Source organism: Girardinichthys multiradiatus, chromosome 24 (assembly GCF_021462225.1).
Source record: "Girardinichthys multiradiatus isolate DD_20200921_A chromosome 24, DD_fGirMul_XY1, whole genome shotgun sequence".
NCBI lineage: Eukaryota > Metazoa > Chordata > Actinopteri > Cyprinodontiformes > Goodeidae > Girardinichthys > Girardinichthys multiradiatus.
This window is the reverse complement of record NC_061816.1, coordinates 12,263,947-12,278,379: the sequence shown is the minus strand read 5'-3', so window position 1 is coordinate 12,278,379 and position 14,433 is coordinate 12,263,947. Positions and strand designations below refer to the sequence as shown.

The 14,433-nt window shown below is 40.1% G+C and overlaps 1 protein-coding gene across 3 annotated transcripts in view; it reads left to right on the top strand.

Moving 5' to 3' along the window:
• Positions 1–11,934, top strand: part of LOC124861661 (interleukin-1 receptor accessory protein-like 1) — a 445,259-nt gene extending 433,325 nt beyond the window's left edge. For 2 of the 3 annotated variants that reach the window (XM_047355548.1, XM_047355549.1), the window contains 2 exons: positions 1,971–2,015; positions 7,675–11,934. In XM_047355548.1, coding sequence (XP_047211504.1) covers positions 1,971–2,015; positions 7,675–8,402 — 773 coding nt within the window. In that variant the 3' untranslated portion in view covers positions 8,403–11,934. The remainder of the gene's footprint in view (positions 1–1,970; positions 2,016–7,674) is intronic. The other variant, XM_047355550.1, reaches the window with a different exon arrangement.
• Positions 11,935–14,433: the final 2,499 nt, after the last annotated feature.

The window sequence follows — 14,433 nt, the reverse complement described above, 5'->3', positions numbered from 1 at the left end:
AACATGTGGCTGGGAATTTGGAAGTAGACCACCCTCCTTTAACTGAGGGTGTATGTATATATATTAGCCTTTATGTATAATTTTGACCTCTTGTGGATTAGACAGAAATACACAATAAATTCAAATTTGTGCACCCAATTGATGTTTTATTTATTTATTCATTGATCATTGATGTTTTGCTGTATAATAATTTCTATGGTTAAAAGGCATTATTAAAAGCCCAGAATGAATAAAAATTTTGTACATGATGAGTGTATAGAAACTTCAGACCACAATTATATGTCATAGCGCAACTTTTACGCATTTTACAAAAGTACAGTATAAAAACCTAAAAACCAAAGATTAAAAAGTAAGCAGCAAAAAGACTAAAAAAAGTCTATAAACTATTTCCTGCTTGTTGGACCCAAAGTAACCTTTATCACCTTTGAAACATAACCAGCAGAAGGTACAATCCTGCTGATTAGAATCCATATTCCTGATCCAGCTCTGCCAAGACTGCCTCTGCATGCTGCTGTGTAATGGTGTCAGCTGACATTACAAAATCTCTTTATGCATGGATATTAGTGCATGTTTTACCACAGCATATTCCTAATGGAGCATCTTACCGTGCCCCGTGCTTATCTTTGATTAACTCAATACACAGATGAGTTTGATAATATCATTATGCTGTTAGACTCCATTTCAATACTTGCATCTGCTTGTCTTTCCCGTACACACCGCCACTACTAATTACGCGTTCTGTCAGTGGCATTGTGCCAGGGTTATAAACTGAATCTGTTTCTGTGATGATGTGCTCGCAAACCGGGGGGACCGCTGTAATATGGGAAAAATGGCATAAAAATGCAAGGATCGAGAGGAATCTCAACTACAGCTGCCACCATTTCAGCTCGGTGGTGCCGCTTTCTGGTTTATTGTTACTATGCATAAACATTCGGCTCCCACTGGGAATGTATCTGAACAGTTCATATAACACAATATAAGGCAGAGTTATGCATAACAGTGTTTGGCCTTTTGGGGGTTCAGCATGTGTCAACAATTCTGAGTTTCATTTTACTGACATGTCATTCCACTGCATAATGGATTGATTCAGCGACTCTAAGGAAAATTTAACATTTGGATCTCATGTACAGCAGATCCCAAAGTCTACACACACCCTGTAAATTGCAAGTCTTTTATGATGTAAAAAATGTGACTAACCGATCCTTTCAAATGTTTTTCCACATACAATGTGACATTTATCCTGTACAATTCAAGTGAAAAGCGCATTTAATAGATAAACATTATAAAGGAAATTGAATTAATTAAAGTTTTTGAATGGCCTAGCTAAAGTCCAGAACTAAATTTGACAGAAAATCAGCTTTGGGCATGAATTCTACTCACAACCTGATAGACCTAGAGAACGTTTGCATGGAAGGATGGTTAGATATTAGAAGTCAAGAACGGGGATGCTGATAGACACCTACTAAAGACATCTGGATGCTGAAATAGAATCAACAATGTATCAGTTTAAAGTTGTTCCAAATTGTTCACCCAGGTTATTGCAGCTTTTTAGTTATTTATTCCTGCTCACTGGTATTTTGTTTTTCATTTGACTTGTACAGGATAAATCTCATATATGTGAATAAAGGTTTTGAAATTAATAGTAATGCTCCCTCTTTTTTACATCAAAAAACATCTGCTCATTTCACAGGGGTGTGTACACTTATGAGAGCCCCTGTACATTCAACATTCCTTAATGCAGCAGAAGTCGAGGCTGAACTCCTACCACCTAAATTCCTCTGCGTTTTTATGCTTCATGTCCCATATTAAACTGGAATAAACTGGTCCGTGTGGTTATCAAACAATCGCCACCATCAGTGCACCAGTGGATAAATACAGTTTATGCCAATGTGTCCCCGCATTTCCATAACTGTTTTCACCTGCTCACAAATCTTCTGATCACACTTTAAATGTAAATATCTATTGTTTAGGTTTCACCAATGATCATTTCCAGGATGACACGAGACTACTTAGAGGTACTTTTCCCCAGATTTTTCCCACACATGTTAATAAACACTGACGCTGACTCTGACTAGTGGCTGAAGATCTTTGAAGAAGCATTTATTTTACCAAACTTACATAAAATCTCCTTTTAACCATATGTTTTTGTCTACTTTCAACATGCTTTGAATAATATTAATTGTGTCTCAAACTGTTTTCTTAATTCAAAAAAGTCTCATTCAGGAAATTAGGTTTGTTCCCTTTTTTGAGGTCTGATCTACCGATTCAGGCTGTAGCACATACAAATTCAGCAAAATAAGCAATGACCATAAAGGGTGGGATTTGTTAAAGCTTTATTTGATTTGTGAAAGTTCCATAAAATATTAGTGCTTTTTTGGGCCACATTACAAAATCTTTTATTGTAATTATGAGATAAGATCTCGTAATTGTGACATCTTATCTCGTAGTTATGACATGTTTTCTCATAATTTTCTCATAATAATAAGCTTCCACAGGACCACATGTTGTAGTCAGTCTAAATGCATTTGATACATTTTTTTAAACTTAGACCTGCCTTTTACTGCACTTAGATTTATAAAACCTTCATTCTATTTGTGAAAACAGAAAAAGGAAGCATTTTCAGAACGTGTTTGGCATAAATTTAGAGTTAGACAAGACAATTCAATCCCCACCATCAGAGCTCCAGACAAGACTAAAACTGTAATATAGTGACGAATTAAACCTGGACTGAATTATTCTACACTGATCACAAATGAATGTTTTGTAATTTGTGAGGCCTTTAATTCATTTGTGAAGAGAAAAAAGTGAGGATTCTAAGTAGAGCTGCACAATATACAGTACAGACCAAAAGTTTGGACACACCTTCTCATTCAAAGAATTTTCTTTATTTTCATGACTATGAATATTGTAGCTTCACACTGAAGGCATCAAAAATATGAATTAACACATGTGGAATTATATACTGAACAAAAAAGTGTGAAACAACTGAAAATATGTCTTATATTCTAGGTTCTTCAAAGTAGCCACCTTTTGCTTTGATTACTGCTCTGCACACTCTTGGCATTCTGTTGATGAGCTTCAAGAGGTAGTCACCTGAAATGGTTTTCACTTCACAGGTGTGCCCTGTCAGGTTTAATAAGTGGGATTTCAAGCCTTATAAATGGGGTTGGGACCATCATTTGTGTTGTTCAGGAGGTGGATACAGTACACAGCTGATAGTCCTACTGAATAGACTGTTAGAATTTGTATTATGGCAAGAAAACGGCAGCTAAGTAAAGAAAAACAAGTGGCCATCATTACTTTAAGAAATGAAGGTCAGTCAGTCCGAACAATTGGGAAAACTTTGAAAGTGTCCCCAAGGGCAGTGGTAAAAACCATCAAGCGCTACAAAGAAACTGGCTCACACGAGGACCGCCCCAGGAAAGGAAGACCAAGAGTCACCTCTGCTGCGGATGATAAGTTCATCCGAGTCACCAGCCTCAGAAATCGCAGGTTAACAGCAGCTCAGATTAGAGAACAGGTCAATGCCACACAGAGTTCTAGCAGCAGACACATCTCTAGAACAACTGTTAAGAGGAGACTGTGTGAATCAGGCCTTCATGGTAAAATAGCTGCTAGGAAACCACTGCTGAGGACAGGCAACAAGCAGAAGAGACTTGTTTGGGCTAAAGAACACAAGGAATGGACATTAGACCAGTGGAAATCTGTGCTTTGGTCTGATGAGTCCAAGTTTGAGATCTTTGGTTCCAACCACCGTGTCTTTGTGCGGCGCAGAAGAGGTGAACGGATGGACTCTACATGCCTGGTTCCCACCGTGAAGCATGGAGGAGGAGTTGTGATGGTGTGGGGGTGCTTTGCTGGTGACACTGTTGGGGATTTATCCAAAATTGAAGGCACACTGAACCAGCATGGCTACCACAGCATCTTGCAGCAGCATGCTATTCCATCCAGTTTGCGTTTGGTGGACCATCATTTATTTTTCAGCAGGACAATGACCCCAAACACACCTCCAGGCTGTGTAAGGTCTATTTGACCAAGAAGGAGAGTGATGGGGTGCTGTGTCAGATGACCTGGCCTCCACAGTCACCGGACCTGAACCCAATCGAGATGGTTTGGGGTGAGCTGGACCGCAGAGTGAAGGCAAAAGGGCCAACAAGTGCTGAGCATCTCTGGGAACTCCTTCATGACTGTTGGAAAACCATTTCAGGTGACTACCTCTTGAAGCTCATCAACAGAATGCCAAGAGTGTGTGGAGCAGTAATCAAAGCAAAAGGTGGCTACTTTGAAGAACCTAGTATATAAGACATATTTTCAGTTGTTTCACACTTTTTTTGTTCAGTATATAATTCCACATGTGTTAATTCATAGTTTTGATGCCTTCAGTGTGAAGCTACAATATTCATAGTCATGAAAATAAAGAAAACTCTTTGAATGAGAAGGTGTGTCCAAACGTTTGGTCTGTACTGTATATCGAATCACAATATGCGTGTGTGTATTGGGAAGGACTGCTTCATAGAATATTATATTTTAAGTGCCATGCCAATAATATATTTGACCTGTTGGATAGATATCCACTGCCATCAGTCCCCACAATTGATGTTTCTTTTCAGTGCCTCAGATGCTAAAGCACAGAAAGACTTACCTTCTCTACCTGTATTGTTAGCACAATTTAGAGGCATTACTCTGAATTTTCTTTTTAGTCCACTCGCATATAAATGGAATGAATGAATGGAACTACCTATAAAAATAAAGACAGAAGTGATTCTTCTGTTCTCTTTAATTAGGAAAACTTATGGCAGTTTTTAATAGACAAACATTATTCTTTTTGTTTCAGAGAAAAGGATTTAATTTATAAAGATGTGAAAGGTTTGCAGACAGCATCTACAAACAGAAAATTTACTATGAGTAAAAAAAACATCAAATGAAGCCACTCCTCATTAGCTAATGTAGAGTATCCATTAATCCGTTTAAAAAAATTTTATCCTGATATACTACAAAGAAAACCCCAAAGTGAACTGGATCAGACCTTGAAGTGGAGCTTTAGCCTCAGGGTCCTGTTGAATTACCACATGATGACCAATTACCAAACAGCAAAGAGACTGGCTTGTCATGTTGAAGTAAAGGGCAACTTCAAACCCAAGTTTACTCTAATCGAGCTTCTCTCGTTGGGCAGCCTCAGGCGCAGCATGGCAGATAAGAAGCGGTGCATTCTCCGACATGTGCAGAGCAGGCCGAGGAGGGAATGTGGCATTAGTTGGCTTAAAGACCAGCAAACACATTACCAAGAATGAGGGACCCGGTTAATCCCGTCCAGCTGCTGTTGACCTAAACTTTTATGGTGGCCAAGAAGGGATAAAAGCAGGCATTAGTTGCACACACACTCATTCATTTATTTAAGCACTTTCTCCTGACACTCAGGGCAGGATGTAAAAACCAGACAAAACTCACTTTGCTGTATGATGAGGCACGTTTTAGCGGTTGTAGCACAGCGGTAACTGATGTAAACCCACACTGTACTCTACTACAGGTGATAGAAATTTTTTAATGACACGTGTCTTCGTTTTGAATACTGGCTGCAGACCAATTTTCTGCCACCCTTTGAAAGGATTTGTAAAAAAGGCTAAAAAGAAGTTAATTTTTATAATCTCACGGAAATATTTTAATTGTACATGTTCATTCAGTAGGGATACAAATTGCAATCTTAGACCTCTCTTTGAACATTCCTCTTTGCAAAGTCTCTAGATTGTCCAGAGTCCGAGGTCCTTTAGCTCACCCCACAGGTTAGCTAAAGAGAAAGAACAAGGATTTGAGTTTTTTACCCAGATGGCAAATGAAAGAAACTTAATTGTGAACCATTTAATTTTGACCTTATGCTTTAGATCATTATCATGCTGAAAGACCCAGTTGACGACCTGTTTTCTGTTTTCAGGTAGAGGCAATCATGTTTGATTTAAGATATTCAGGTGTGCACCTTTTCCACTGGCTCGATTTGGCCCTACTCGACTCCACTCGGCTCGCTTTGCGAGCGTTTCGATTACAGTTTTTCCGTACCGGTACCTACTTTTTTGAACAGACTGCTGTTAACTGATTGGCCATGGGACCAGTAGAAATTAGAAGATTTTCGTTGAGGTAGTACTAGAAAGAAAGGAAAAAGGACACATCAGCTTTCTGAATTACAAGCAGGTGGGACGCTTGTAATTCAGCTGATCAAACATAAAATCAGCTGTTCAGATGCACAAACATTTTCCCCAGAACACACAAACAATACCACCATGAAACAGCGTGTTTGGATCGGAAATGTAATGAAGTTCCTTAAGAGAATCAGCGTCTGCAGGAGGAGAGAGCAGGCAGAGAGCAGCTGCCTGTAATCAGACTGCCTTCATTGGATTAAACGGGAGGATGAGCCCGCTGAAACTGCCAATATCCAACCTAGAACTAACTTCAGTCAGCGGTTTATCGCTTTAAAGTCCTTGTCTTCAGCCATCATAGCTTCAGCTGTCAGTGGGCCAAGTGGAAACACAACAGGTACCATACCGGGTAGAGAGAAAAGAGTGGAGTGAAGCTGCGCCGGCTAAAACGAGCCAGTGGGGAAGGGTCAGTAGAAACAGGCCCACAGTATAATAGATCCTCCCCTGGGCATGAGCTGCTTTTCCACGTAATCATTCCTTGTCTAATGCCAAACCCACCTAGAATATTTGTTGCAAAAAAGCTCAGTCTTTGTCTCATTTGACCAAAGAACGTGGTTCATCCTGCAGCCCCAGCAGTGTTTAGCGAACTCCATGTTTGTTTGTGATGGTCGGATAGAAAATGATTTTCCTTAGCATGCCTGCTAAATTTCCAGTCACCATGGATGGTGGTCGTTATGGAGACTTGGTGACTCAAGATGCAACTTTTGGCTGCATTTCTCTAAAAGTGAGCTATGGAGATATCTTTACGTCTGTTACCATCCTGCTTATTGTGCTTGGTGGTGAGAACAAGCAATCAAGGTTTAATTATAAGACATTTGAAAACAATTCTCAGCAGTAAAAATACAATATAATATCACTCCAATAAAATTAAATAACAAAAAAGTCAAGATGCCGTGCTCAACTATAATTTAATGTGACCGAAAACATGGATTTTATGTAGGGGTTCCAAAGGATTGACTGTCTAAGCAGCTGCAACTAGTAAAGGTAGGCTGTTTCCCAGACTGGTGCAACCACTGAGAGGGATCTGTCCACAAAGTAATTTTAACAATCATTCACTAACTTTGTTTTTTTCCCCCCAAACAATAACTTAAATTATATATATATTTCAACGGTCACTCATCTATACACGGGGTACCAACAAGTGTGTTGTGTCTGCAGGTGTTTTTTAAGGTTACATTAAATAGGCACTTATTATTTTCAAAATGGTGGAATTATGTACAGAATGTTCAGCTAATTTTAACAAAACTTTGATAAAGGTTTGATAAAGGGTAAAGAGTAGCTTGATAAGAAGTTGCTATGAGGTCTAAGAGAGTTATGTAGCCTGTGTGATATTGTTTTTCACATTTTTACCAGACATCTGTTTTTTATTAGTAGGATAATTTCAGTCTGTTTAGGTGATATGCAAACATAAGGAAGCAGAAAAGACCAAATGCTTTGAGTTATTTATCAAACTAATGAATGTGTCTCTCTGTCCTGGTGGATCCAGCCTACATCGAGGACGTAGCACGCTGCGTGGACCAGAGCAAGCGCCTCATCATCGTCATGACCCCCAGCTATGTGGTGAGGAGGGGGTGGAGCATCTTTGAGTTGGAGACGCGGCTGCGCAACATGTTGGTGACCGGCGAGATCAAAGTCATCCTGATCGAGTGCGCCGAGCTGCGAGGCATCATGAACTATCAGGAAGTGGAGGCCCTCAAGCACACCATCAAAATGCTGACGGTCATCAAATGGCGCGGGCCGTCCAGCAACAAGCTCAACTCCAAGTTCTGGAAGCAGCTGCTCTACGAGATGCCCTTCAAGCGAATGGAGCCCCTGAGCATCTCCCACGAGCAGGTGCTGGATGTGAGCGAGCAGGGCGCTTTTGGCGAGCTACAGACTGTTTCAGCTATCTCCATGGCAGCGGCTACCTCCACTGCCATGGCGACGACACACCCAGAATTGCGTTCGACCTTTCACAACTCATGCCACACCCAGATGAGGCAGAAACACTATTACCGTAGCTATGACTACGACCTGCCACCCAGCGGTACGCTCCCGCCGCTCTCCTCGCTTGGCAACCAGCACACCTACTGCAACATCCCCATGACGCTCATCAACGGACAGCGGCCGCAGTCCAAGTCGCCGCGCCAGCAGAGCATGGAGGAGGGCCACGGCAACAACGCCATGCTGCCGCTGCTTCCCAGAGAGACCAGTATATCCAGCGTCATCTGGTGACAGAGCTGGACTGTGGATCTGGATCTGAATGATGTCCGCTACAGGGAGGACCCAGCGCTGGCAGTCGGACCCTGAATCCACTGGAGCCAGAGGGAGCTGAAAGGCACTAAGATACTTGCTGCTGTTACATTTGCACCAGGAAACAACAGGTGGGGGAGGGGGGGACATCAGATACAGTGGACAAAACTGCAGTTGAAGAAGGTGGTGGCAACAATTTCTTGTTTTGTTTTAGTCTAATAAGAGCTTTTATTAAAAACTGAACAACAACAAAAAGAAAAAAAAAGAAGCAAGGAGAATTTTTTTTTTGTATGCCTGTAAAAACCCTCACGTAACACAAGCCAACACCTGTCCTAATTTACCGCGATAGCCGAGGAAAACAGGGTCCTGTACATACGTTTTTCTAATTCTTTGTAGCAACAGTGTTTGGGACATTTCTTTATATTTCTCATCAGTTGGGAATCTTTATTTTCCTTGTTTGTTTCAGTTTGTACTAAAGTGAAGCAATGGCCTGTAAGATGTGTTGGTAGAACTGTTGTTACCTTTATCCTAATTTGTTGGCTGGTATAGTTTCTAATGCTTTTGATGGGTTTTTATTTCTTGGGAGGGGAGGGGGGGGTTGGATAGATAAGAGTCGCAGCCCTCAGGAGAAGGGTGAGATATAGGTTCAAGAGTTTGGGCTCAACCAGAATATGCAAAATTTGGAGTCCGGATAATGGGATGCCAATGGGTTTTAACTCTGATTATGTCTGAATGCTTTTGGAGAAAGAAGACTTTGGTGCTAGGCTTCACATCTCTATCTCTCACAGCGACATTTCCTTTTAAAAGAGCAACCTTGCTATTTACCTTAACAGAAGAGTATATCACTGAAAGTAATTATGTGTATTATTTTATGAAAAAAGAAAAGTATATTTTTGTAACTGAGGGATATTTGCTTAGAGAAGTTCTATGTATGACGTTTCTGTTAGAAGTGATTGGGAAAACAGAAAAACAAAACACTGTTTTGTTATGTGGAACTGCTTGGCTCCCAAAAATCAAAGGGACGACATAGAGGAACATCTGAAGGGGGAGTTTTGACATTTCGAATCCACTCACAGCTCATCAGACTTTTTCTATCATGTTTATTCGATTTCATTGTCATTGCAGCAGCTCACCGCCAGTTTAATAGGGATGAAGCTATCGATGATGTCAGCTTGGATGAAGGAGAAAGCCATCGTCACTCTACCCAGTTTCCACTACAGGACCAAACAAGGCTGTCGAGGGCTAAACCATTATCTCAGTTATCCATTTCCTCCTAAATGACAGCCCTGTTATTTGTTTACCATCCGCTCCCCAGGTGAGTTGTAGTCCCAGGGCTCTCATGTTTCCCTGCTGAACACATTGAGGTGACATTTAGTGTTTGCTAATGTAGACAACAAAGATTTCTTTCCATAATGAGTCGGAAAACATCTATGGTGCCCTGAAAAGAGTTCATACCTATTGAAAGTCATGTTTTGGCAGCCACAATATTTTTAGGAATTACTTTTTTGGGATTTTATGTGACAGAGCAAAACAAAGTAGTGGAAAATTGTGAAGTGGAAGGAAAAGATTATGCTTGCAAGTAAAAATCTGAAAAGTGTGACATACGTTTGGATTTCGCCCACCCCTGGGACCAGCTTTTGTGTGTCTGCTGAAGAAAAGCATCCCCACAGCATGATGCTGCCATCACCATGTTTTAAATCTGGGATGGTATGTTCAAGGTGATGTATACTTTTAGTTTCCCTTATCACACACGGCCTCTTCCAGTCAACTCTAACAACCTTCTGTGTCCATGGTGGGGAAATGCATCACCACAGCATGATGCTCCCACCCCCATGTTTCACCATGGGGAAGGTGTGTTCAAGGATATGCTTAATGTTAGTTTTCCTCCACATGATGTCTCTTTCAATCAGCTCTGACCAGCTTCCATGTTCCTGCTAGGGGACACCATCCCCTCAGCATGATGCCGCCACCTTCATGTTTCACAGTGGTGGGAGTATGTTCACGTTTTCCACTGCATAATGTTGTGTATATTGGCCAAAAAGAGCACCTTGCACAAGTTTGTTGTGCCTCCTACGAGCTTCTCGTTCAAATGTTTTACGGCCTTTTTTCAACAAAGTCACTTTTTCATAAAGTCAAGATTGGTGCTCTCGTACTCTTCTGTTTTTGGATGTTGGACCTTCCAGGTCTATATTTACTAGTAAAACAACTTATTAAGGGAAGTGGTTGCGCTGGTTTTTATTTAGGGGTGTGGAAGAAAAGGAATACAAATGCACACCTCACATTTCAGATTTTTGTTTGAAAATATTGCAAAAAACGTTTTCCACCTTCTTCACAATTCTGCTCCACCCAGTCTTCCCAGTTAAATAAACATGAGTTTGTGGTTGTAACGTGACAAAATGATGTGACCACTTTTACAAGGAACGTAAAACACTTTTCAAGACCGACCTCATGAAAGATTTGACTAAATATTAATATCGGATTAACCTTTAAATTGAAATATATTTACATTTAATAAACAGCTAATGAATATAGGGTAAATTATTTTTAAAACTAGTAGCCTTTTAGAATAAAACCCTTCCAAATACAGCATAAGTAATGGATGATGCTAATTAAATCCCGGTTTACAGCTACCATAGTAAAGCAACTTTAGACCAAAGCAAGCCAATGGGAACAGATGTTATTCACAAAAGATTATTTACCTCCCATCTTGATCGGTACCATTCCACCCAGTAAAGAGCCATTCTCACGTCGCCTCAGATCCATGTCCACATACCTTTTCAGTTCTCATAGGAACTAACATCGGCATCCCAGACGATTCATTTTGTGCCATGAAATATGCAACGTGATGAATTTGTAAGACCATAAATGAAAAATTGTCCTTTCCCCTCCTCTAATGTTTTGCTTTTTAATCTTTCTGTTGTGTAAGGTTTGAGAAAAGGTCTGGATTGTTTTGTTTTTTTATATAAATTATTTAAGTGTAAGCTGGCACATTTGCATTTGAGATTTTTTTTAATCAGTCTTTATTTCACACTGTTCCCTCCAAGGTAAACTACAGCACTGATGTGTTCAGGAGCACGGTCTCTGAATAGGGAGCTCAGATATGGCAAATGTGTAAATAAAACCTAAACAATATTAAAATGAAGACAATCGAGTCATATTCATGGAACCTGATGGTCAATATTCACAAGGTTTCTCAGAGTGGAACCATTAATCCTCACTGGAGTTTAACTCCAACGTCTTCTATTAAATGCTCATGCTTTGAGAAGCTCTGTGAATTCGACAACAATAACTTTTTTGGTTCATGATAAGTAGGATAAGTAGGACATTTCTGGTGATGATTGGAAAGGTCATGATGGTGATTAATATTAATGAGAATATATAGCACAGAGTTATTCCAGGCACTTTCATGACTTTAGAGACGACGTCTCTGTTTTCTGATTTATTTTCTATTATGTATCTGCAATGTTCATTAAAAGAGATACTGTTATTAATAATAAAACCACATTTATGGTAATGGTATTTCTCAGTCCTGTGTATGCTGTGCTTGGAGAGAGTGAGAGTGATGAGTTTATTTGGTAAAACCAACAAACAACAGTAAAGACCCAGCTCATTCTGTTTATGAAGCACCCGCATGGATTGCTGACGATGCACCTGATCGCGCTTTTTTGGCAGAGCTGAAGCTTTGGAAAAACAATCGGTTATTCGGCTTATTCTACTTGGAGACTGAATGAGCTCTGATTTATTTAAAAATGGGACTAAATCAGAGGACTTGCTTACATTGAGACACACTTTAAGATCTTTCCGTGCACTTTAAGATAAGTCCTAATTGCTTTCTGGACACAATCACCTTAGGCTCTACAGCTGGGAATAGTGTTAAACATGTAGAAATTACATTATCTCATTTGATGTTCATGGAAATGTTCAATTATTTCAGTTGTTTAATTGAAGTGAAACCCACATCCATAGATTGACTCTTATTAATTTTGATAAAGGAAATCCAAAATTTGGTTTCTCAGACAATTTGAATATTACATAAAACTATTAACAAAATGGTTTTTAATACAGAAATGTTATATTTAAAGTTATGGAAAGTTTAGTGGAGGAAAAAAGGATGGTAGAAAAATGTCCATGAGCAACAGGGAAAATTACACCCATTTACCATGGTAACATTCTGCTAGCTTGACCCGCATATTCTGTAATGCAAAAACAGAACAAAAGAGCAAAGTATACTGGAGGCAAATTACTTGTTTGTATGTACGAACTTGGCAATAAAGCTGATTCTGATTCTGATTCTTATTCTGAAACTGGCCAGACCCCAGAGTATTGTGAAGAGGAACATAAGAAAGACCAGAGCCAACAACGCAGACAAGCCAAAGGGTGTTGTTATAGCAACATACTGGATACAGCAATTCACACATAAGGAGCCCTGACCAAGTGCTGCATGGAGATACTTTTTACTACTCAAAATTGACCAAATGAAATACTTGAAATATATGAATCTGTGTGTAAAGAATTTATGAGTTTTAATGTTTTAAAATGGAGCAGAATCATGACTAGTAAGGATAAAAAAAAGGATAAGTCAACAGGAGACTAGAATATATAATAAAAACCTCTCAGCGGTCATGTGTGAGCAATTTGTTGTTGCTAGAGATCGAGATCTTGGCTTTGTCATGTTGATATGGATATGGTGGATTCTTTGATGGTGATCTGGATTCAAAACTTTCACACCTTCTGATTTTATGTCACTCACTATGTTGGTCTTGTCCAGAGAGAAGCAACGTTGCTGTCAGGTTCTACATAATGTAACACATGTGCTTCAGATAAATGTGCTAATTAGTCCTTGTTTAATGAATGTTCATTAGAGACGATGCACCGTGCTCAACATCACTTTTTTTTCCAACTTTAATTTTAGGCAAGGATTTGGGGATGTTAAGCAGTGCCAACACAGGCCAGTAGAGCTGGCCACTCTATTTATACCCCTTTGACATTTTGTCACCTTACATGATCCACTTAACTTCCATGTATTTTATTGGGACAGCTTACCTGTCCCTGCGGAAGAAGACAGCTGCCACCACCGTGTTACATCGTGGGAACAATCCGCTGCGTCCTGAACTTCACATTTATGTACGTCACCATCTTGTTTCGTTGACTCATCTGTTTAACACTTAAACTCCTACACCTGTGCAAACATAGAAAGCTGCCAGATGTTTTATACTGAGCTGCTGCCATATGGTGTGTGAAAAAATGGAGTTCCTAAGCTGTGAACACCCACCCCCCTTCCCATGAAATAATTTTCACTTCATTACAGTGTCACACCATAATAAGCTCCCTTAACAAAAGCCTGCAGCACCAAGAGAGGTGGATGAGTGGAGCCGTTCGCTGTGGCGAGAACAGATTACACACCAATAGAAGAACATCTGTTTTGTTTCCATACTGGTGAGGAGTATTACTCAGCCCCTCCTCTCGGTGTCCCATAGGGCCTTGTTACAAGCAGCCCCGTGATCTGTGCCCTGTGTGACATGTCTCCTACTCCAAGAACCAGGCCAATTGTCTGTGTGCTGCAAGAGACTGGGAGTGTGAGGGAGAGATAGAGCTTGGAGAATTTTGAGAGGGGATGAAGACAGCTATTAACCCACTTTTGAGGTTATGCTGAAGTTCACAACATAATTCCCTGGATCACTGACCACTTACCATCCACTTTTACTTTTGCAAAGTGGCTCTGTCGTTATTCATTATTTTATTATACCTAATATGGGATGAATATCCACTGGCTTAACGAAGACTTCTTTAGTGTTGTTTTCAACTAGCGGATCAAAATGGAAGGTAAATTCTGCTGATCTTTATGAACAATTTTCATCCCCATTCAGTTAACAAAATACAGAAAGAAAATTGAGGAGAGTAGAAATTTGCAGGTAAACGCTGCCATCTGCTGGAATCATTTCACATTTGACCTTTGCTGAGCCACCTAAGCCACCTACATGTGGAGCAGTGGAAGTCCGGCCACACAGCGGAG